The following is a 22,452-nucleotide window of genomic DNA, read 5'->3' as shown; positions in this document are numbered from 1 at the left end:
TGTTCATGTTTGTCCAAATTTCAGAACACCATGAATGACTATCTACAGTCGGATCTGTAGCCACTGGAGTGCGGCCCACACAGATAGAAATACTCACCAAACACCAAGACCACATTCTTCAGATATACAGAAGAACTACATCAATGGGCTGCTTATCACACACAACCAAACAACACACATCAAAGTGCTCTGATAATACAGACACACAATCAAAATACGTAGAAGTCGTAAGTACGGAATATATAAGTAAATCACTTTGTTCTTCAACATAATTCTTTCAAGTCCTCACACACGGTTCTTTCAGCCCTTCATGGGCAGGGCGAACAAACACACAGACACGCTGATTAGATCATTATGATGGTAGATTGAGATCGGTCAGACAGGTAGATAAGGAACGAACCACACGCATGCACACATGCCTTTTGACTCATGTTTTAGCGAGTTTTCATCGTTCCGGAAACACACACAGCCCTGCAGAGAAGACCTCCCACAAAGCAGACAGAGCCAAGACTACACAACCAGACCCAACAAACAAACCACACCACAGCGTCAACACAGCGCCTAAGCAACACCGGCTGCCTGTCATTTCAGTACTACTTGTTGACTTCACTACTGATCCCCAAGACACTTTCACTCAACATGAGTAAAAGATGGTGTAAAAGGAAACAACCACATGCTTTAATAGAAACATATTTTATTACAGAAAAACACATCTGAAAATAAATTTTAATGTTTAGAAAAAAAAAAGAAACCATAGTTTAGGACTGAAAAGTGAATTTACAAACATTTCATGAGACATTTAATGATTGACAACCTCTTTTTCAGGAGTGCAAATGCACATTCTGAGGTGTAAATCCAAGTGAGTCGAAAGATATCTGACCAGGTGATAGAAAGAAAGATTGAAAAATAGTGATATAGTAATAGAGGCAGCATGAACAGTAGAAACTCAGTAATACACAATATGATAAAGACTACTCTTCTGCCACCTACTGGTGCTTTACTGGAATATTCACCAGCTATATAAATAACTACTGCCACACAGAGGCTGACTTGTGAATTAATCTTGTGATGTACATTTTCCCATATTTAAACAAAATGATAAATACATCCTATTTGTACTGCATTTACCCAAGCAAATAAAATAGTTTGATTACTTTCCACATTCTAGCCAAGTATTCAGACTTCTTTAGCTGAATTAACTCAATATAGTTTTGATATCAGTATGAGATGAAACTATGTGCCCATGAGCTAATTTAAGAAAAAATGTGCAAGATGTTTTGTAGTTAAACTGAATCGAGATCTATGGCTTGATTATTTCCAAATTTCGATTTATCTGACCAAAGGTGGAAAATCACACCTCCAAACACTCGCATTGAGTGAACATCAATAGTCCATCAAGCAGAGTTTATTTTACCTCTTTTATTCAGCCTTGTCTTTCTCCACTTGCCTTTCTTTCTCGCTGTTTATCATGCTTTTTCTCCAGTACATCAGGACCTGTGCTAGTATCACCACACTGCAACAGCAGGCCACCGCATGCAACTGAGTTGAGAGAGAAAGGCCTGTGTCCTTCAGAAAGAGAGAAATTATATATATGAAATTAGTAATGTGAAATGTAAAATGGCTATCAAACATTTCCATTGTTATTGCTCCCAAAACAAGTCACAGTTCATCAACCTTTTGCGATGACATAACACAATGTCAGAGCATGTCGTTACACTATGGGGTGAGTTGTCACAAAGGAACCTGTAACTAAACAGCTCTGAACGTGTGTGATAATGTGTTTGTGAACTACCTACAGTACTTACTTGGGACAAATATGTACCCAGAAGTAGGGGTGTGCAAATAATCGAATGGGACGATCATGCACATCTCGTCAGTAAAGTCGGTTCTGTGATTAGTAGTAAATCTCCATGGGTGATTTACTACTAATCACAGAACCGGCTTTTCTGACTAAATGCGTATGATCATCGCATTCGATTATTTGCACAGGCCTACCCAGAAATGATCTAAATCTAACAAAATAGTCCAAAACCTAGGGAATGTTCTCATTTGTAAAAACAGCATAATTATACAGTAAATAGTTTTTTTTTAAATTGTGAAAATGAAGAAAATGGTTAGTGTGTGTTAGGGTTAGGTTACAGTATTTATAACTAGCTGTATATTGTCTATGCACCGTCCCCATTTAGATACCCAAGTAAATGTGTGTGCACCTGCAGGGAACTGAAGATGCGTCCCAGAGAGCCAAGAAAAACCAGGAAAACAGAGAGCGCAGACAACTGTCCGGTGTGTCCCCATCTGAAGTTACTTCTTGCCTGGAAAAACTAAACACAAAACATAAAATACAGTATTTTATTTTGTTTGTTTTTGTAAAGACACTGTACAGACACATATTCTCTATACATATTTTTTGGGTCTCATACAAAGACCTGTCTCACCCTGCCAGCAATAACCAGCAGCACATTCCACTCATGCAGGGTCCAAACCACTGACACAGGAGTCAAAGGTGAGGCCAAGAGGAACATAAAGCCACAGTACAGAGCAAGAAAACATAAACCTGCATAAAAAAATACCAAACAATCATTCAAACAGGAATATTTACATTATGAATAAAGGGCATTTTTAATACAGCTGAAACATCTCTCTGTTTTCTTTTTCTAACCTTTTATGGTTTTCCCTTGGTAGTGCTGGACAAGCAAAGCCAGGACAGCAATCTGGATCAATGCAAACAAACTTTCCCCCCAGGCACTGCAGACACACACACAAATTCATGACTTAGTATATTCCTCTACAGAATATATATTAGCATTAATGCAAGTGCTGTTTTACCCAATGGGAAATTTTTGAGTGTAGCAAAAAGCTGCATGAGTAGAGATGGCCAACAGCTCCAGAAAAATGGAGGTCATACACAGTCCATTAGAACATCCAGACCAAAGAACTTTCCAGATCTGAGGGAGTGGAGCTGTGGGAAGAAGCAGATTCACACATTCTATGAAACACAATTGCACAAAATATAAAGCAGAGAAAACATAAAGTAATAACTTCAACTTTGGAGGACATGAAAGATTATGTAAAATAGACTACTTACCAATAACAATCTCCACCAAAATCAATATTCCAATAGTTTTACTTAAGACAATCTTCAGACAGGGAACTAGAGACAAATTAAGTAAAGGTCTTAATTAAGTAAAGATCATGTTCCATGAACATATTTTGTAAATTTCTTACTGTAAATACATCATAACTTAATTTTTTATTAGTAATATGCATTGCTAAGAACTTCATTTGGACAACTTTAAAGGCCATTTTCTCAATATTTGGATTTTTTTTTGCACCCTCAGATTCCAGATTTTCAAATAGTTGTATCTCGGCCAAATATTGTCCTATTCTAACAAACCATACATCAATGGAAAGCTTATTTATTCCGAATTTTAGAAATTTATTATTTCTAAAAATTGACCCTTATGACTGGTTTTGTGGTCCTGGGTCACGTACTCTGTTATGCCTACAACAAGCACACTGAATAACAGTCAGTTGTGGCTAACATTAAACATCATTACAACCAGTCATCAGTAAATTCAATGTGTTAAATTGATGTTAAATGTATTACCCACAGTAAAATTTAATTGTTTTGGAGGACATGTTTTTACAAACCAGGGTATGCTTGAATATATTCGCATATGTTTATTCAAGATAAAGCTGTCTCTCACCGTGCATAAAGTTGAAGTAAAGGAAAAACTGGTCATAACATTTTTCTGGCATGAAGAAAGTTAGCAAAAATTCTTTCAAACGAGGCATCCTCCCTTCATCAGACGTGTCCATAGTGCATGTATTCCTGTCAGTGGTCGTGTTACCGTGGACGGAAAATAATGTGAATTAAACGTATTGCTTGACACCAATAAATAACCAATTACAGGGTTAAACTAACTATTCACTCGAAATTAAATGCGAGCAAAATTTGGTCTAAGCAAAACATTTCTGAACTTTACACCTGTCAAAACACGTCTTATTTGGTAAATTCAAGCAAAACTGTCAAAAACCTGTCAAAGCAAGCCTCACCAATGATGTTTACGTTTTAGAGGGGCGTCTCTGGTTAGTCACTGCAACAGCTGTCCTGTCCTATGATGTTTTTAACGCTCCCCAAATGATAGCCCCACTTTCCTGGAAGTGGTTTAATTAAGGTAAATGATCTGAATTACTTTTCAGTTTTCACAAAGTAGACGTTTTGTATTTATACAAATTGCTCAAATGTTTGTCATACACTCATACGCCTAGCCATCAGCACTGAGGCCGGAGGGATCAAATGTGTTTCTACAGGGGGCGCGCGAGCCTCATAGCCGACAAAACTGTTAAACTGTTACTTTATATCTGAATCGGGTATTATTGTTTTTGATTTTATTCGAATTGTCTCAGTTTGTACTTACAAAATGTGTAAATATGAGAAATATGTCAAGAACGTGCTGCTTGATTTTGTAATTTTGAAAGTTCTATTAAAATAAAATCTGAATCCAGCAAGAAAGCTATCACTAAAAAAAAAAAAAACACATGCACTTCCTGATTAAACAATTTTTAAATTATTGTTAAATAATACTTACTTACTTTACTTTTACTTTTGTCATTTAGCAGACGCTTTTGTCCAAAGCGACTTACAAATAAGAAAAAGTAACTAAAACTAAAAAGTTACAACTCTATAAATACTATCTACCCACATATTTAAGAAAATAAAGAAATTAAATAAAATTAACACATGCATATAACAACAACATTTCAATAATAAACATATCAATGAAAAAATTTAATAAAAAGCTACTACTATCCCTTGCCGGTGTCCCTGCCCGGTGGAGTCGCACGGTAGAGTCGATGGTCTTTACACTAAGAGGGCTTCACACGACGACTGCCGCGACCGCTGCCGCGGTATAATAACGAGCTGATTTTAAACTAATAATAAAATAAATAATAAAGCATGGAATTAATAAAGTTGCTTTTCAGAGATCCTTCGTCATAAAGAATAATAAGTAGTAGAACATAAATTGGACATATTAAATAATCCCATCAGAATTTGTAGTTACTGTTTTTATTATTTACAGTTTAAATAGTTTATCTTTCAGATGGATTTTTTTATATTTTTTACTGTGATTGTCATTTTTGTCATTGTCAATCTGAGGGTACTAAATTGATTAGATGCATTGTAAGGACAATATAAGATAATGAAATAATATGCATTTAAAATAATATTGTGGTGGGAGGAGCAAACGACAGACACAGTGGGCGTGGCGTCAGGCCTCGGAGAGGTTTTTATTAAACAATAAATAATACAATAAAGTGTCCGGGGGGGGGGGGTCCAAAATAAACAGGGATCTGGTGTCCTCGTCGTGCTGCGGGGCTTGTGACGGAAGGCAGTGTTCAGAAGGAAAGGGTCCAGGGAAGGGGCGGAGTCCGGTGGCCGCACGCGCTCCCCTCTCGGGTCCGGGAGCGAGTGGCGGCGGCTTCCTTTCGCGGCGACGTCCTACTCCTGGGCCCCCGGAGCTTCTGGGGGACTCGACAGCCCGGCATCCTGGCCCGTCGGCCGTCTAACGGGTGCGGCAGTCTTCCTACTCGACGCTCCCTTCCTGGACCCACGAGGACACCGGCGTGCATGCACGGGGGGAAGAGAACGGTCTCCCGAGGAGAGGCGCGCTCGGCATTTAAACGGCGGCGGTGATGAGGCTCTATTCACATCCGCTGCGCAAAATCACACGCCGCCAGCCCTAGCTGTTTCAGCGCCCCTCCTCTCTCACACACCCACTCCCGTCGGGAGCCTGGTGAAGGGCGGCGAATACGGGACGGGGTGGGGTGATGACAATAAGGGGGGAGGCAGCCGACTCGTCACAATATGTTAAATTAATACTTTAAAAAACAATTTCTATCAAATATATTTTATACATTTTGTAAAAACTAGATGACTGTTTATCCAATGGGGCTTCTTGGCTCATGGTAAGAATTCATGCTTCCCTACGATGGCTCCTTTACATCATTTTCAGTTTTTCACAGTACTATAATTACAGCTATATTAGGTTTCTAGGATAGAACCCCAAAAAATTATACTCAGTGAGGCATTATCTTACCTAACATTCTAATCTCATATATCAGTATGTTTGAATTTATCAGTACATGTAGCCTACATTATCGGTGTATTTCACATGTTTCTAAGATGTGCATGTTTGGCTTATGAACCTTTTATAATGTTGGAAAGACAATATTTATTTTTGGGTGTATGCATATTATCAACTGGAGATTGAGCAACAGAATATGAACATCAATAAAGTTCCTTTCCAAAAAAACTTTGCACTGTTGTTCAACCTATGCTGTCTTTGAACCAGTTTTCATGACCACAGGAAGAACTCTTCAAAATGCAATGATAGTTACGTCCAACTTGAGGAAGCAAAGAGAAGTAAGCCTATTAAAAAGAGGCTTTCAGACAATTCGAAGAAATTAACATTAATGGTTTCTAACATACACACAAGATATACTTTTGAATGTACACATTTGCTTAACTACAAAGAAGGCCTAAGGTGTGCTTTTAGAATTGTTTTTATTTTCTGAACTGACAACAACACAAAGTTAAGTTTGAGAGGAAACATTATTAGGATGATGTGACCGACGTCCTGCTGATCTGATTTGTGTGAATTGTGTTTGGGTCCCTGATGGAACCTTTTCATTTGACAAACACGTGTTTTTGGCCAGATTTTGGCTGATAGGGTGTAGTCGGCATGTTTTAGTACGCTGGAGTTAGGGGTTAGGCAGACAGGAAAAGCCTTTAAAGGAGACAAGTTCTTGCAGTGTTTCCATAAACCACGACTGCACCTCTTCTCAAACATAAACTCTGCTGAACATCCAAAACTAACGCATACTCTGACAAACAAAATCTGTTTATTATCAGTCACTGCAAATTTGCTCAACTCCTTTAATGTAAATATTATAACGTGGGACATTTCTTGAATGAAATAAACCAGGTTTAGTACAGCAGACTCAGTAAATGTTAATAAACAAATAGGCAACTGTCGTTTAATAATTCCTCTTTTAAACTGGCAAAGGAAATAGCATGTCATTTTTTTTTTTTTTTTTAGATAACGCTATTTGCTTTAGAGTGTCACCGTCATTATGTTTTTCTCTCACTACAGAAACAGTCCAAAGTCCCACGGTGCATTTGCTTTATAGCACCCTGTACAAACATAATTTAGTCAAGTCAATACGACGCACATCCCACACACACTTCTCCACAGTTTGTCATTTATTTTGTGTCAGATCTGACTCAGGCTGCACTGAATAGTTAAACGTACTGTATCAAGTGTTATGACAAATATAGATCCCAACAAAATTTTTTATTAAATACGTATAAACTTAAATCTGTATATATGGGCTATAAGCTGTAGTTTTTAATGCTTGATGTAGTTACTATAAAAGTCCAGTTTTGTTTATAAAACTGGCCTGTGTGAATTCCAGAGATTTCTGGTTTAAAAGGTTTATATGTACAAACACTGTACGTCGCAAGCACCTAAGAAACAAGAGTAAATAAAACAATAGAATTTTATAGTTTATGATTTAGATACAGATTCTCTGGACAGGGTGTGGTTACATGAACTGGATTCCATGGGCTGGTCTTATCTTAACTCAATAAATGACTAGCTGTATTTATAAAAACCTCTGCACTCTGGCAGACAGACAACTTCAGGGTGTGTGTGTGTGACTCAAGAGACCATAAGCAAACTTTTTGTCAAGCTCTTTTTATCTTGGAGCTTTTCATATTTAATAGTGGAAATTTTACAGCTGTTCTCTGACTTCAGGATTGACAATAGCAGAATGTGTACGGGAAAATGTGCGCTTTGCGTCGGGACAGGTCTATACCCGCTGGCGGTCATCTCCATAATATGTAATATTATGCTGTTTTTTCCTGGCTGGGATGTAAAGTACGCACAGAATCAACAAATTACTGAGGAGGTCAAATACATGGGAGGACTGGTTGGAGGGGGGATACTGGTAAGTCTGACTTTGTTTAATTGTAAATAAAGTAATGTTGAACTATATATAAGTTCTTATTCTATTTATGCAACATATATTGTAGAAATATGATTCTAAGTTTAGTTTGGGGCTTGTCGGTCACATGTTTCTATGATTAAGCTGCCTTTGTAACAATATGCCAAGGCTTAATTTGATTTGGGAAAGGAATGTAGGAAAGATTTTTACCTTGTTTTATAAGAAACCATGAGATTAAAAAAAAAATACTGATATTTCATGGACAACGCATTTCTTTATGAGCCAGTGAGTGATTATACTAGTAAAGTATTACAATACTGTCGCAGCAAATGGGAATCAAAGTGAATCCACAGAGTGTAAACAGAGTGACCTTGAGACAAAAATGTACAGGATATATTTACTGTGTGTTAAAGTCAATCCAAACTGTGTCAAAGTGATGAAAATATAATAGAATTGTCCTCTCTCTCCTCCAGGTGCTGATTCCAGCGTTTCACATTCACCTGACTGGAAAGCAGGGTTGCTGTGCTAATCGCTGCGGGGTGAGTTTGCTCCAACCCTGACACCAACAGACACTTTATTTTTAGTCTGCAGTTTATAAATATCTATAATCCTTCAGAAATTCAGTTATGAAGAGGATTGTCCACTGGATCTTTACAAGCCCAGGAAAAGTGATGCATTTGTCACCTTTAAATAGCTTGATACATACAAGTAAATCACATTACCGATATGTGTTTCTACATCTGTTGTGAGATCAATATTTTGTGATGATGCTGCATGCTAAGTTAAGGAATAACTTGTGTTAAAGTTGTAGACTGAGTCTTCTCTTAACACACTACGACAAATAAATGTATTTAGAATATACCCGAATACATGTGATGTGAAGAACATATGTCATGTGCCTGTAAGCGTGAAGAACAGGCGTTCCACTGTTTTGAGAAAATCTATAAAGATGTGACTCATGAGTCATGTGACTCAAATATTTGCAGAACCTCGACAGTTTTGCAGGAATCACTGACTAACAACCTCACTGAATAGTGACAGATTTGTAGGAGTTCGTTTCTCAGCCATGTTGTTGTGTGATTAGGAAATTGTTCTTCAGATGTCTTCAATATGAACATGTTGCAATTTTAGGCACAACAATTCACAGCAATTGCATGATTGAATTCACTTCTTGTATTTGTATTATGTGCTTAAATTAAATCATTCTGATTATGCATTTTCTATTTTAGATGTTCCTGTCCATTTTATTTGCAGCAGTGGGTGTAGCTGGCGCCCTTTACAGTTTCATAGTGGCACTGATGGGTCTAATCAATGGGCCATACTGTAAACATCTCCTTATTCTTTGGGGAACTCCCTTCAAAGACAGGTAAGAGACACACGTCAGCACTTTAGAGCACGTAATGACAATCCTTACTGTTTAAATATGTTTTTTTCTGTATCTCTCAGAGAGGAGAGTTACCTTAAGGACCGTAACACGTGGTCAACCTGCACTGAGCCAAATAATGTGGTGGAGTTTAATGTGGGTCTGTTCTCAACACTGCTGGTGACCAGCGCTCTGCAGCTCATCCTCTGTGCCATACAGATGATCAACGGCCTCTTCGGCTGCCTCTGTGGAACCTGCAAAGAGAAAGGGGTGAGAGACAGTTGAGAAACAAAAGAGTGGAGAATGAGGAACGCAAAAGGAGTGGTGGAACAATCTAGTTCTAATACATCAGTGTGAAAAAAATAATTTCAAATTAGTACAAAACATGTTCAAAACAATGGACCCTTTTCACAGACTGTGATTTCCCCCCCCTATTTTAACCTGAAAAAAAATGTAGGCTACATTTATACAAATTTACGTTTGTATTATATTTCCTTTGCATTAAATTACCAAAAACAAACAAACAAAAAAAAACTATCCTAGTTAAGGCTGCTGAGAGGGTGTTAATTTAAATTTGACATCGTTTTCTCTTCTGTTAATCAATTAAAAATAATTTTTAATTGATTAATTCTACAAAAATGTTAATAGTGAGGACTTCTGGTGTCATTTTTGCAAGATGGCAAAAAAAAAAATCTGATGAATTAGGTGAATATTAAAAATATCATACCACTGAATGTCGAGATTTATCCAGAGAGACACATTTTATCTGCAGCAATTTTAATACTTTATTTTCATCTGTTAATGCCAAAACTTGTATCTTTAATTCAATTCAATACGAGTATACAATTGAATTTATACACTTAAACAGTATTATTACAGAACACCTAATGCTTTCCTGTGTGCTCTCTACTGTCCTATCCAATAAATATAAAAGTGATGAAAGGAAAAGCGTGTTTAACACTTTCTACTGTTATTTTGTAGCCGCTGTAATCCCCGACTGCTCCAGATGCCAGAGATTCATATCTTCATATCTCATATAACCAGCGCACTCTTGTGGAAGATTCTATCTGAACATTTTGATGAAAGTTTGCTTGCGTACACTTCTTCAAATCTTGTTTTCATCGATTGTTTATAGCTGATGTTTTGGCTTAATACTGTTTTTCTAGTAAAAGCTTATGTATAATGATATTTTAAATAATGGCATAACACTTTTGTATCTATCTGTATTTTTATAGTTTAGAAATGAAATAAACATACTAAAACATAAATAAAATCCAAAGTGCTACACAGTGTGCTTGATATGTTTTGTCAGATTTTAATTTGCATTTACACAATATAATTCTTCCCAGAAATCTATGATTTTGTATCAAGTTAATTAAAATCTCTTTAACACTAAAACAAATCACACAGTTCAAGAAATGCAATCCTGGTTTAAAAAAGTTATTCAGTTTGGTAGAGAGTTGGTGTTTAACTATACAAACAGAACTCTTTCAGAACAGAATCAAATTGCAGACTATTTACACTCAGTACATTTCAAACGCTGTGATATCACAGTATGTCCTGCCTGCTGACTTCAGTACATCATTTTTAAATGATCTGAAATATGTACTAGAGTCTGTCTGGAGTGTAAATGTTCTTTAGCAGAACATCTGAATGTAACAAGCATTTCCTCGCATACAAAAACATCCACATACAATGGGGTCACTATGACAATCTAAATTTGAAAAGGTTTAGTTCTTTTCAAACATTTTAAATGAATAAGAAATGTTACAAAGCCAAGTGAATAAGATGCGTTTATGACTCTCTACTACTTCTAGGTCACCAGTCAATCACATGAACACAGTTTTCCTTGTTAGTGCAGCACAGCATGCTCTGTGGAGCTCAGGCTTTTGAACCCCACCGTATTTAAAAGCTAAAGTAAATCTTGAAATGAGGCATTCTCTCCCTCACTTGAAATACTAAAACAAAATGCAAATATACAGTACAAAGCTTACGGTTATACTGATCAAATTTAGTGTATTTCTAAAATTAGGTTTGTTGGCAGTCAGATCATTCAGGCTTTAATGGCAAATGTCCCTTTTGTCTGTAAGTATTCAGGAGAACAGCATTCAAAACTTAATTGCATAGTTATAGTTCATTCAACAGGACTTTGCAAATTACAAAACTGGCAAAGAATACAGAGGTAGCCTGAAAATTGCATGTATTTAAGAGTACATGCTTCCAATTGTAGGCATGAAGGAGTGATGGGACTAATGTTACTAGCACAACAAATACGTTTTTAGACTCTCGGATAAAGGTTTAGCCACATAAAAAACACCCTAACAATAATAAAAAATAATGGTAACAATGGTAAGTTAAATTTGTTAACATTATGCTAGAAATGTTTACATATGCTACTAAAATTTTTAATTTTGTTTACATTAATGTATTATGAACTAATGACTTAACAATGAGAAAATAATAATTCAGCGATAGTTCATAACTGATGCATTAACTAAACAAGTATAACCTTTCTGTAAAGTGTTATCAAATAAATAAAACAAAGCAAAGCATCATTATAAAAATGTGCGTTAGTGTGTGCAAACCATGGCATGTTGACTGAAATACTATAGAATGGGCATGGTGAATTAGAGCTAGCTCGTTTAAAAATGCTAAAAAATCCAACCAGAGAAAAAAAAATAAAAGTGTGCTGTTATAGGGTCAGCTGTCAAAATGTGCCATCATGATTTTGCGGCTGGCTTCATAACCTAAGAACAGAGCACCGTTGGCTGGAAATGTACGGATCATTGTAGGAGTCAGACCAGAATATAGAGCCCTTACACCTGAAAATGAGACAAAAACAAGTCAAATAGGGTTTTCATGTAATGCTCATTTTACGTTTTTATACATAATACAATTTGGCATAGAAATCTTTCTCATACCTTCCGTTCTGAAGATATGCATGAAGGTCTTGAAGAAGCCTGACTGCTTGCCTGTCATCGACATGACCTGTATTCTGGATTTAACACAGTCCATGGGGTAAACCACAAGCCAGAGACAGGCTCCCCCAAAACCACCACTGAACACAATAGGGGCTACACCTACAAAACACAGACACACCAACCCATTAAAGCTGACATTAATTAACATGAACATCACACGTATGAGAATATAAAGCAAGCACGTTACAAACATGAGCGAATAAATGCAAACAAGAAACCGGAGTACTAATAAAAAAACTAAAACAAATACAGAACCTACACTACCGTTCAAAAGTTTGATGGCTGTAAGATTTTTAATGCTTTTGAAATCTTTATGAAAAAGTCTCTTATGCTGACCAAGGCTGCTTTTATTAGATCAAAAATTGAGTAAACTGTAATATTGTGAAAAACTGTTAACAATTATTATAGTGTTTTCTATTTTAATATATTTTAAAATTTTATTTACTCCAGTGATGGCAAAGCTGATGAAAATTTGATGAACAGAAAAAGTAGAGCATTTATTTGAAATACTTTTTCTGTAACAAGATAAAAGCCTTTACTGTCACATTTGATCAATTTAATGCATTGTCACAGAATAAAAGCACTAAATAAATCTCTCTAAACCACAAACTTTTGATGGGTACAATCATGACTTTTTACCTGAAAGAAGGGACTTCTAAAGCCTACAAGAGATGTGTGTCTTTCTCTTCATACTATCTCTGTCGCTATCAACTGAGTAAACAGAACGACCGGCTATATTTAAAACAAAGAGTTCATAGATTACTGACTGATTTTAATGTTTGTCCTTATCCTCCTAATGACTGACTCCGGTATGCTGTTTCAATAATAACACACCAGAAAAAATAGCAGACCAATCAATAAATTAGAAACATTAGTGATTATGTTTTCAATACCGTTTAATCAGATAACATGTAGAAACTATAAATGTTTCCATACCTATGTCATCCTTGCCACATTGCATGTACTCAGCAAAGAGAGAGCGACAGAGCTCGTACGCTCCAAAGAAACAGAAATATCCAGGCACCTCACGGGCAATTGTGGTGGTTAAACCCTGGAAGAACCCTGCAGGACCATCATTACGCATAATGGACTTCATCACTGACCAAACTGTGCTGAAAAACATAGACATACATAATGAGAAAGGAGGTAAATGATATCAGGAGTAATACTAGCTCTTAAAAGTAAATAAAAATGTGCACAGTATCCACAGAAAGGACGGCTCAATCTTTACTTCTGACTATGGGCGATCTTGCCGGAAGTGGCCATCTCATGCATGGCCTGCAGTCGGCACTTCACCAGCTCAGTGGGACATAAGACCAGAGAGGAGAAAACAGAGGCCACGGAGCCTGCGCACGCTTTCTGCATGTCACTGAACAGAAATAAACAATCACACACATGGAAAATAATGGTTAATATAAAAAAAGTGACTGAAATTGTGATAATATGTATATACATTACGATTCCAAAGTTTAGGGTCAGTAAGGGTTTTTTTTTTAAAGAAATTAATATAAGGATACAGATTAAAACAGATTAATCAGCAAAGACACATTAAAGTTAAAGGTGATCAAAAAGATACAAATTAATGTCTATTAAAAAATGCTATTTTTTTTCTATTCAGCAAAGAATAGACATTTCCATCAAAGTTTCCACGCAGCACAACGGTTTTCAACATTGATAATAACAGAAATGTTTCTTCATCACCAAATCAGCATATTAAAATTACTTCTGAAGGATCATGTGACACTGAAGACTAGAGTAATGGTTTCTAAAAATTCAGTTTTGTCATTACATGAATAAAATCACATTTAAAAAAAATATTCAAATAGAAAACATTTATTTTAAATCTATTTACAGTATATTAATTAAATAAATGCAGCCTCTGTGATCAGAAACTCTAAAAACAAATCTTATTGAATCCCAAACATTTGAACTGTTTTGTGTTGCATTGCAATATACACATTTTTAGGGATTTTTTTTTAGACAAAAACGTCATTTATTTTAGAGCTTCCAATAAATAACTGAAACTATTTTACCAACTAATTATTAGATACTATTCACACAGTAGAGCACGGCGCTAGTAACTCCAAGGTCATAGCTTTGATTTCCAGGGAATGTGTGAACGGATAAATTGTATACCTTTAACACAATACAAGTCGCCTTGGATAAAGCCATCTGCCAAAATGCATAAATGTACTGTTCATAATACAAACAGAACTTGCCTGAGCACAGCCTCTTTCTCCTGACCGGAGATGAAGCGAACCACCTCTTGGCAAAAGCCGTAGCACATGAAGAGCACAGAGTTCTCCGCGATGTTGGCCATGAGGGCTGGTGTGGTACCTTGATACAGCCCTCGAAAACCCACCTGTCTGTATGTAGACACAAAGCAGTGCACAAAGCCTCTGTACAAAGTGGGGAATGTCTGCATTTTCACCTTAGCCGTGTCCAAAGGTTGACCGCTAAATACACAAGCTGTGCCCCCTAAAGAGGAAAGAGAAGTCGGAGAACAGCAAGAGAGATTAACTTTTTTTCTTGTTAATGAAACAAATGAACTGCCTTCAATCATCCTTATATTCATAAATGTGTCTGTGTATTGCACTTTCTTGCACTTCAAACTTTTTGTGGCTTGTGTTTTGGTATAATAACTTAGATACCAAGGTTTGAAATGACAGAATAAAATAAAATTACCGTACAAATTTGTATAAGGGTTATAAAGCAATGATCTACAACTAATCCGCAAACAGTATCACACATCCTCACCCATCTATCAGCATGATCTAAGCCAGACAGAACGAGTCGTGTGTGTGTGTGTGTGTGTGTGTGTGTGTGTGTGTGTGTGTACACAGACTGCTGAGACAATGGGTCCAGACTGTGAAACCACAGAGGTAAGCAAAAACACACAGCTCAAAAGTCAGATAAGAACTGACAAAAGAAAGGATTTACAATGCAGATGAAGCTGAAATAAACTGAATCCCACTCTATCATCATAGGGCCCAGCAAAATGTACCCGACTGTCCCCCTTAATGACCCTGAAGTAAGGTGAACTTACCTATAGCACCAGCAGAGAGGTCTATTACTGCCTGAACCACAGGATTTGGTGCCATGATGAAAAGTGCCAAGCGCTCCAAAAAATCCTAAAATCAAAGATCTGCTTAAAATATGAGACAGAGAGAAGAAAAATTGAGATCTTCATGGTGAGTTTACTTAGTATTTTAGAAAGCAAACCATAAAACTTACCAGAAACCATGCTTACCAAATCAAAGTAGGTAGGCACTTAACATTAACAATTTGTTGTTGAAATAGTACAGTACATTTGAAGTATAACATAACTGCGTAAAGCTACATAAGCAGACAGCATGGAGCTGAATCTCAAGATTCATGGAGTAACAAAGTTCAGAGTGCTAACTGGAGCAAGTCACAAGCCACAATGATAGGCCACGTGGGTCACATAAAGCCATGCTCTTCAACCACAGCGATTATTTTCAGTAGATACGCCTTTCTGATGCAACATTTTTTTGCTGTTATGTGACTGTCTTTTATGTTACGCAAAATAAAGTAAGACCAAAAACTGCTGGATCCAGACAGACGTGTTTTTGCATCACCTGAACTAACCACTAGCGAGATTTAATATCTTAAAAATAAAACTGTGACAACGTAAATTCCACAACAAACATTCACCAAGCATGCTTACCTTTTTTCACGAAAGCGCTTATAACGAAAATCTGTAGCAAGAAGGATTGATTCATGCTGGCTCCTAACTGAACTGATACATTTGCGATCAGATGAGTCATGACCTCTCGAAAACGGATCCGCATGAATCGTTCAAATGTGTCGAATCTTTTAAATGAATCGTTCGAACAAATCCAAAACGAGACGCTCTTCAACGATTCGGTCACGAAGCTAACTGAATCAGCCGGAACAGTTCTCGACTCCGATGAGCGCAATTAACCGTGTTAACACAGTATTCTTGCTACTTTTACCATGCGTTTCTATGGTGAACATAGTAACAGTAGTATGCTAGTAGTATACGGTTACGAATTCATCGATGACTGAGATGAAATACGCGGGTTTTAATAAACGCTCACGTTCAATTACTAATAAAACGTAAAAACGCATTACTGAAACGCGGATAAAATGCCACGCAGAGATGTCAAAAGCCACGTCGTGGCGTAAAAGATTCAATGAATCAATTTTAAATGATTCTCATAAATGACTCGGACTTCCCATCACTAGCAGGGATGGAGGTTGACAGCGGACCCCTCCCCTGGACCAGTTTATGAAGGGTTCCCTTTTGCTATTGCAATCATATTTAATTATCCTAAAGCAATGTATGTGATACAGACAGATTAAAACAGATAAAATCACCGGATGTTCAAACACTCGTAATAAGTGATAAATAAGAGTTCTCTTTAAGTCGACGCAAAAATGCGGCCGGAACTTTTATACGTCTCAGGCAGGCGCCTACCGGACAGTTGACTGAGCTGCACCGGGAAACGTGCATGGACGACATTGAGGTCTTCTGAGAGGGGCAAACATGTATAGAAGATTGTTAATAAATATTTATCAGGTTCGAAATGGATTAATTTATACCCAGAATACACGATTACCTTCCACAAAATGTAAAGAGAGGGGGAGTTTTGCCCCTGCTATCTGGTGAGTTACATATGTAAAACACTGACAAGTGACAGCTCAGATCTGACTGAATTAAATTGAAATATCTCGGATATCAGAATAAATTAGTATTTGATTAACCTGCAGAATTTTCCATTTGCGTGTGGATTATGTGTTTGCAATATATATTAATTATTTAAATCCTTAAGTCCTTAGCCATCTTCAAGAAACGTCTAAAAACTCACTTTATTTGACCCTCTAACTCTAGCACTCTCTATTCTAATTCTATTTTTATCTATTTGTTATCTTTTTTAAATCTCTATTCGTTTTCTAACCGCCTGATTTCTTTAAAAAAGGCCTCTAACACTAGCTTTCTCGATTTCTTTTTTCTTTTCTATTCTATTTATTTGTTTTATTTTTATTTATATGTATATAAATAACAAAAAAACGAGACTTGTCATAGCACTTGCATATCATTGCTCTTTTGTTGATTTAGAATGCTTCTATTGTCCTCATTTATAAGTTGCTTTGCATAAAAGTGTCTGCTAAATGTAAATATACATTCCAGACCATGTATTAATTATATATTTGATTATGAAGACTCATTGGTCTAAAATCTTTATTGCAGGGCCCCATGTACAGCAAGGCCATTAGGAACCAGTAGCATCTCTTTTAGTGAAAATAAAGAGAGCTCTGCATCCCGGTCAGAAGACAAAGAAAAGAGACCAGAAGAGAATGAGGCGAAAGCAGAGGTTAATGCTGATGGGCAGAAGAGCACCGAAATTTCAAATGCAACATCGACATCACATTTAGAGACCGAACCAGTGGTTAAACCCGACAGCAAGCAGGTTGAAAAGACAAGAAGTGGCAAGGAGAGTCTTTTGGAGCTACTTGGGGCAATGAAGGTGGAGGTCACAACTGTACGCAAAATAAGACCCTCAAAGACTCCACGAATGAGTGAGAGGACTGACCAAGAGCCCATGGAAAGCGCACACAGCATGTTCCAGCATGCCACAGCTGAAGGTTCACAACAGCAGTGAGTTATACATGATACGCACAAGCATAATTCATTCACAAATTGGTAATGCTGGCACTAAAATGATAATAACAGCGATTTCATGTATGTATACACAAGAGCTAAATCACAAGACACCGATTAATAAATTAAGATTATATGATATGATGTAGGATTTAATAGGTTTTATGTTTTTATTTTCTGACTAGCAAACAATGCATCCACTCTGAAGTGAACTTTTTCTGTACTTTAGTGGGACGTTGAATCCAGCACTGGTTGCTGCAGTCTCTGCCGCCGCATCCACACTGCCAAACAGACATCAGGCCGAGTCAGAGCTTCTTAAGCAGCTGAGGAAACATGAAGCTGTACCTGACACCCAGAGCAGAGCAGACGGACAGAACATAGGGTAGGGCTCAATTCAGATGCCATCCAAGTGCACACACACAGCAGTGAGTAGTGAACAAACACACACACACACACCCACACCCGGAGAAGTGGGCAGACATTTATGCTGCGTCGCCCGGGGAGCAGTTGGGGGTTCAATGCCTTGCTCAAGCGTCTCACCTCAGTCGTGGTATTGAGGGTGGAGAGAGCGCTGGATATTCACTCCCCCACCTACAATCCCTGCCGGTCCTGAGACTCGAAGCCACGGCCTTTGGGTTACAAGTCCAACTCTCTATCCACGACTGCTATGTGTATTACTTCTCTAATAATTTAGTCTGCTTAAACCTTTCGTACAATCGACTATGGCCACCATTTAATTAGGGCTGGGCGATACGGCCAAAAAAAAATTATGACGATAAATGTCAAATCTTTATTTCTTTCAAATTTAAAGACAGAATTTTGCTCCATTTGCTAATTTTCTGTAACAAAATAAATATTTAAATAGAAAAATTAATTTCTTAGTTTTTGCATGTTCTAATGAGTTGATATTGTTTCAAATCAAGAAACAGGTTTGGGTTGCCTGATAATATTAATATCATCACTTTTTTTGTCTCAGAAATGCACATTTGATAGTAGCTTGAGTTAGGATGCAGAGGTAAATTTTTGTTCCTTTTTAAAATCAGTAACATCTGTAACAAAAAAAAATACCAACCTCAGGATTATATGGTTAAATTGATTCTGACCATTTTTTTATTTTATTTTTTTTAATTAAGCATATGATCTCCCATAGTAGCATACATTTAAATCATGATAAACACACACACACATATACCATGGTAAAAATATAACTAGGCCTATATGGTTTTTAAGATAGCCTATTTGTATGAAAAACAGTAACGGCAGCCTAAAAACATTCAGTATAAATGCACACATGCTATAGCTTAATCACAAATCCATACTATAATTATATACCATTACTCCTGTAATAAAATTCAGTTTGAACTTTGATCTGAGTGAGCGGATAAATGGTCCATGCAGCACGATTCAAATGAGGCGTGCTGTTTCGTTCCGCTTTTGGCACATAAACAGTATATCGAACATTTATCAAGCTCTTCATATCGTTTTATCGTGGAAAATTATATCGTGATAATCGTTATCGAATTATCGCCCAGCCCTACATTCAGTCAACAACCGATGGATAAGACCAAGTCTGTGACCTACATTTTTTTTCTAGTCTGTTTCACTTAGGTGTGCATCACAATAAGAAAAAAAAAATCTGTTGCTACTTCCATTACATTGTGATTTTGATTGCATAAAAATGCTTGTTGTGAAAGTGGTTTTGTTTGTTAATAAAACTATAGACCTTATGGTGTAAATGTGGAAATAAAGTGTAACATTAGTACATTTGTTGGAACAATTATGTGATATCTCAAAACTTTCAGACACATAATTGCAGATATGAAAGTCAGGAGGAGGCCGAATGGCAGATCAAACACCAGACCTACCAGTCAGATTCGTTTTGACGATGACGGAAGGGGATATACTCAAGACAGAGGCATTACCGGGGAACTTGATGCAGTCCGCAGAAGGTAAAAAAAACTTCCCTGAAAATGTTCTTTTTAAATACATTTTTCCACTAAACTTGTGCATCGTTTTGTTTTAAAGGAGGAGTCCTTTCACTAGTAAGAGGTTGAACATCTTTACTGCAGGCGTGGAGCAAGACACACTGTCAGATCTGGGTAAGGAAAAGTTCCGTTATATGGTATAAACTAGGGATGCAACGATTATAGATTTTGCTGGTACGATTATTGTCTGATGAATAATCACGGTTTTACGATTATGACGATTATTAGGCATTTATTCATTTCCCAACATTAATAATGTATAAAATCACATGAACACTCTTTAGATGTTAAAAAGTGTTATTTATTGCTGGATTTTGAAACAGAAATAACACAGTAACCAACAATACAGCACAAAATAATAATAAACAACAAACAAAAGTCCATCTCTCCCATTAGAATTAAAAAAGGTGACCGCTGCTCTGTAAACATCCATGACAGTATTTATCTTTTGAAAATAATGAACGAAAGAACAATAGGTAGGTCCCATTTGTTACCATTAGTTAAAGCAGGTTAACATTAACTAAAAATGTGCAATAGATAATTGTTGCAGTAGTTAATATTCTTTGTTAATGTTGATTAATAAAAAAATGTTAGTTAATGTTAGCTCCATTGAATTATATTAAGACAACTTTTGATTTTATGATGTATTATTAAAAGTTTAAATTAAGATAGCATTATTAATAAATCTAAATTCTCAATTATAGATCAGTGGATGGGCCATGTTTTAGCTTAGAAAAAATGTTTGAAAATAAATAGCTCATTAAGTCTTTAAGTAAGAGTTATTTGATGCTATTGTGAAGACTAAAGCGAATATAAATATCTAAATGACTGCGAGTGTGAAACATTATTTACACAGTTTTAGGAAAGTAGCGCAGCTGATTTGTTTACTGGGTTACCGGGGTAACGGCAGCGCCCTCTAGTGGCGAATGTGCGTCATTCAGCGCGTTTTCACTTTAACTCGCTCCGCTTTTCTTCTCATCTGTGCTCATTTAAATTAAACCGTAGCCTTTTTAAAGTTCTAAAGTAATCATATGAGGCTGCATCACAATTTTTCCATAAATAAACAGAATAAATTAATACGTTTGTTATAGGCTACTGTATAAGTTAGGCTGTTTTGTATTTTGTCTTGTATTCGCACTTGTGCTCCTAAATACATTTTCCAGTTCGCACACATCTATTTTTAGTCGCAAATGCGAGTGAAATGCTCGCACTGTCGAGCCCTGCACACTACTATCGACAGGCATTTCTTTGGTGGAAATAAAGCTTCGCTGTTTAGTCCCTCTGTCACTAATCTAATGCGTGTAGTAGCCTTCGTGTCTCTGATAAGCACGTAATTTGAAGCTGGTGCACCACTAGTGTGACTGTTTTCATTTTGCACAAGCTGCAACAGGTCAGCTCCGTGCAACAGAAACACTCGGTTTTGTGGAACCTTTACGATTAATTAACCGTGACGAACCGGTTAATCGCTGCATCCCTAGTATAAACACTTTTCAACTGACACTTTCGAGCATGTCCGTGTGAAACTGAGTGTATTTAGTTACCCTGTCCTGTTCCCTGCTCTGAATTTCAGGCCCTACTCTTTGGGACATTGATATAGCTAATCAAATTGTCCAGGCAACAAATCAAACGCCTCGGAATGGCTTTGAGGAGATGATTCAGTGGACCAAAGAGGGCAAACTTTGGCAATATCCAATCAACAATGAAGCTGGTGAGTTCCTCTGCAAGAATAGGTTGCATCTAGCTTCAACTTTTTAATCCTGTACCTCATCCTAAACTTGCCTTTGCACACATTGTGCAACTTTTTCAGGCCTGGAGGAAGAGGCGAGTGTGTCCTTTCATGAGCATGTGTTCCTGGAGAAGCACCTTGAATCATTCCCCCGGCAGGGTCCAGTCAGGCACTTCATGGAGCTTGTAATCACAGGCCTCGCAAAGAATCATCACCTCACGGTCCAAGAGAAAAAAGAACATATTGACTGGTTCAGAGACTACTTCCGACAGAAAGATGATGTCCTGAAAGAGGCCGAGGCATAAGGATCGGACAAAGACAGAAGATGCTTTCGGTTTCAACTGTCCTGAAAGCCCTACAACCAGCTAGTTAAGATCCTAACTGCAGTGATAATTAGCTGAACTTCATTAAGCAACTGGAGGTAATAATTGCATCAATTTCCAGATTAAGAGTCTTGATCGTTGTTGTTTCATAATGGTCAGCTGTGTTGTAATATTCAACCTGCTGCAAATTTTCTGATTTTTGTTTAGTAAAACATATAACTGTTTTTCAATAAAGTCTGGATGTTGTGTATGCTGCTCATAGTTCAGTTTATGTTGCTTTTTTCACAATACATGTTGTCCCAAAGCAGCAAAAAGAATAACTCCAACTTGCAATTGCTATAAATTTATCCACATACATACAGTAAACTCGTATAAAGTGATGCACTATAGCAACTCTCAGCTGTTTGATTGTTTTTA

General features: G+C 37.0%; 4 protein-coding genes across 6 annotated transcripts; 2 read left to right on the top strand and 2 right to left on the bottom strand.

Moving 5' to 3' along the window:
- Positions 1-1,419: 1,419 nt before the first annotated feature.
- On the bottom strand, positions 1,420-3,819 carry LOC306870985 (mannose-P-dolichol utilization defect 1 protein-like; the record flags this gene model as incomplete). Its single annotated transcript, XM_079418621.1, has 7 exons — positions 1,420-1,566; positions 2,211-2,321; positions 2,436-2,554; positions 2,660-2,745; positions 2,827-2,959; positions 3,086-3,151; positions 3,708-3,819. The coding sequence occupies 7 exons, from the start codon at positions 3,817-3,819 to the stop codon at positions 1,420-1,422; spliced, it is 774 nt and encodes a 257-aa protein (XP_079274747.1).
- A 3,869-nt stretch (positions 3,820-7,688) lies between these two features.
- LOC306871913 (transmembrane 4 L6 family member 1-like) lies at positions 7,689-10,491 on the top strand. The gene is made up of 5 exons (XM_079420165.1): positions 7,689-8,013; positions 8,484-8,549; positions 9,240-9,376; positions 9,457-9,643; positions 10,355-10,491. The coding sequence occupies exons 1-5, from the start codon at positions 7,837-7,839 to the stop codon at positions 10,361-10,363; spliced, it is 576 nt and encodes a 191-aa protein (XP_079276291.1). The 5' UTR covers positions 7,689-7,836; the 3' UTR covers positions 10,364-10,491.
- Positions 10,492-10,586: 95 nt separating this feature from the next.
- On the bottom strand, positions 10,587-16,567 carry slc25a15b (solute carrier family 25 member 15b). Of its 3 annotated transcripts, none has more exons than XM_079420163.1 (7): positions 16,043-16,567; positions 15,401-15,502; positions 14,574-14,832; positions 13,586-13,723; positions 13,291-13,466; positions 12,295-12,453; positions 10,587-12,195 (listed from the first exon to the last, which is right to left on the bottom strand). In XM_079420163.1, exons 2-7 carry the CDS (start codon positions 15,453-15,455, stop codon positions 12,074-12,076), a joined length of 909 nt encoding a protein of 302 aa, XP_079276289.1. In that variant the 5' UTR covers positions 15,456-15,502; positions 16,043-16,567; the 3' UTR covers positions 10,587-12,073. The 3 variants fall into 3 exon arrangements, with proteins under 3 accessions (XP_079276289.1, XP_079276290.1, XP_079276288.1); XM_079420164.1 differs by having other exon boundaries at positions 15,401-15,485; positions 16,043-16,189; XM_079420162.1 differs by having other exon boundaries at positions 10,653-12,195; positions 15,401-15,499; positions 16,043-16,278.
- Positions 16,227-22,427, top strand: LOC306871911 (small ribosomal subunit protein mS31-like). Its single transcript, XM_079420161.1, has 7 exons — positions 16,227-17,004; positions 17,591-17,998; positions 18,231-18,383; positions 19,804-19,950; positions 20,027-20,100; positions 21,557-21,694; positions 21,794-22,427. Exons 1-7 carry the CDS (start codon positions 16,886-16,888, stop codon positions 22,015-22,017), a joined length of 1,263 nt encoding a protein of 420 aa, XP_079276287.1. The 5' UTR covers positions 16,227-16,885; the 3' UTR covers positions 22,018-22,427.
- The last annotated feature ends 25 nt before the right edge of the window (positions 22,428-22,452 follow it).

The sequence above is a fragment of the Barbus barbus genome, assembly GCF_936440315.1.
Source record: "Barbus barbus genome assembly, chromosome: 6".
Taxonomy (NCBI): domain Eukaryota; kingdom Metazoa; phylum Chordata; class Actinopteri; order Cypriniformes; family Cyprinidae; genus Barbus; species Barbus barbus.
Note: the sequence above shows the minus strand (reverse complement) of the source record. Positions and strands in the feature narration are given on the sequence as shown.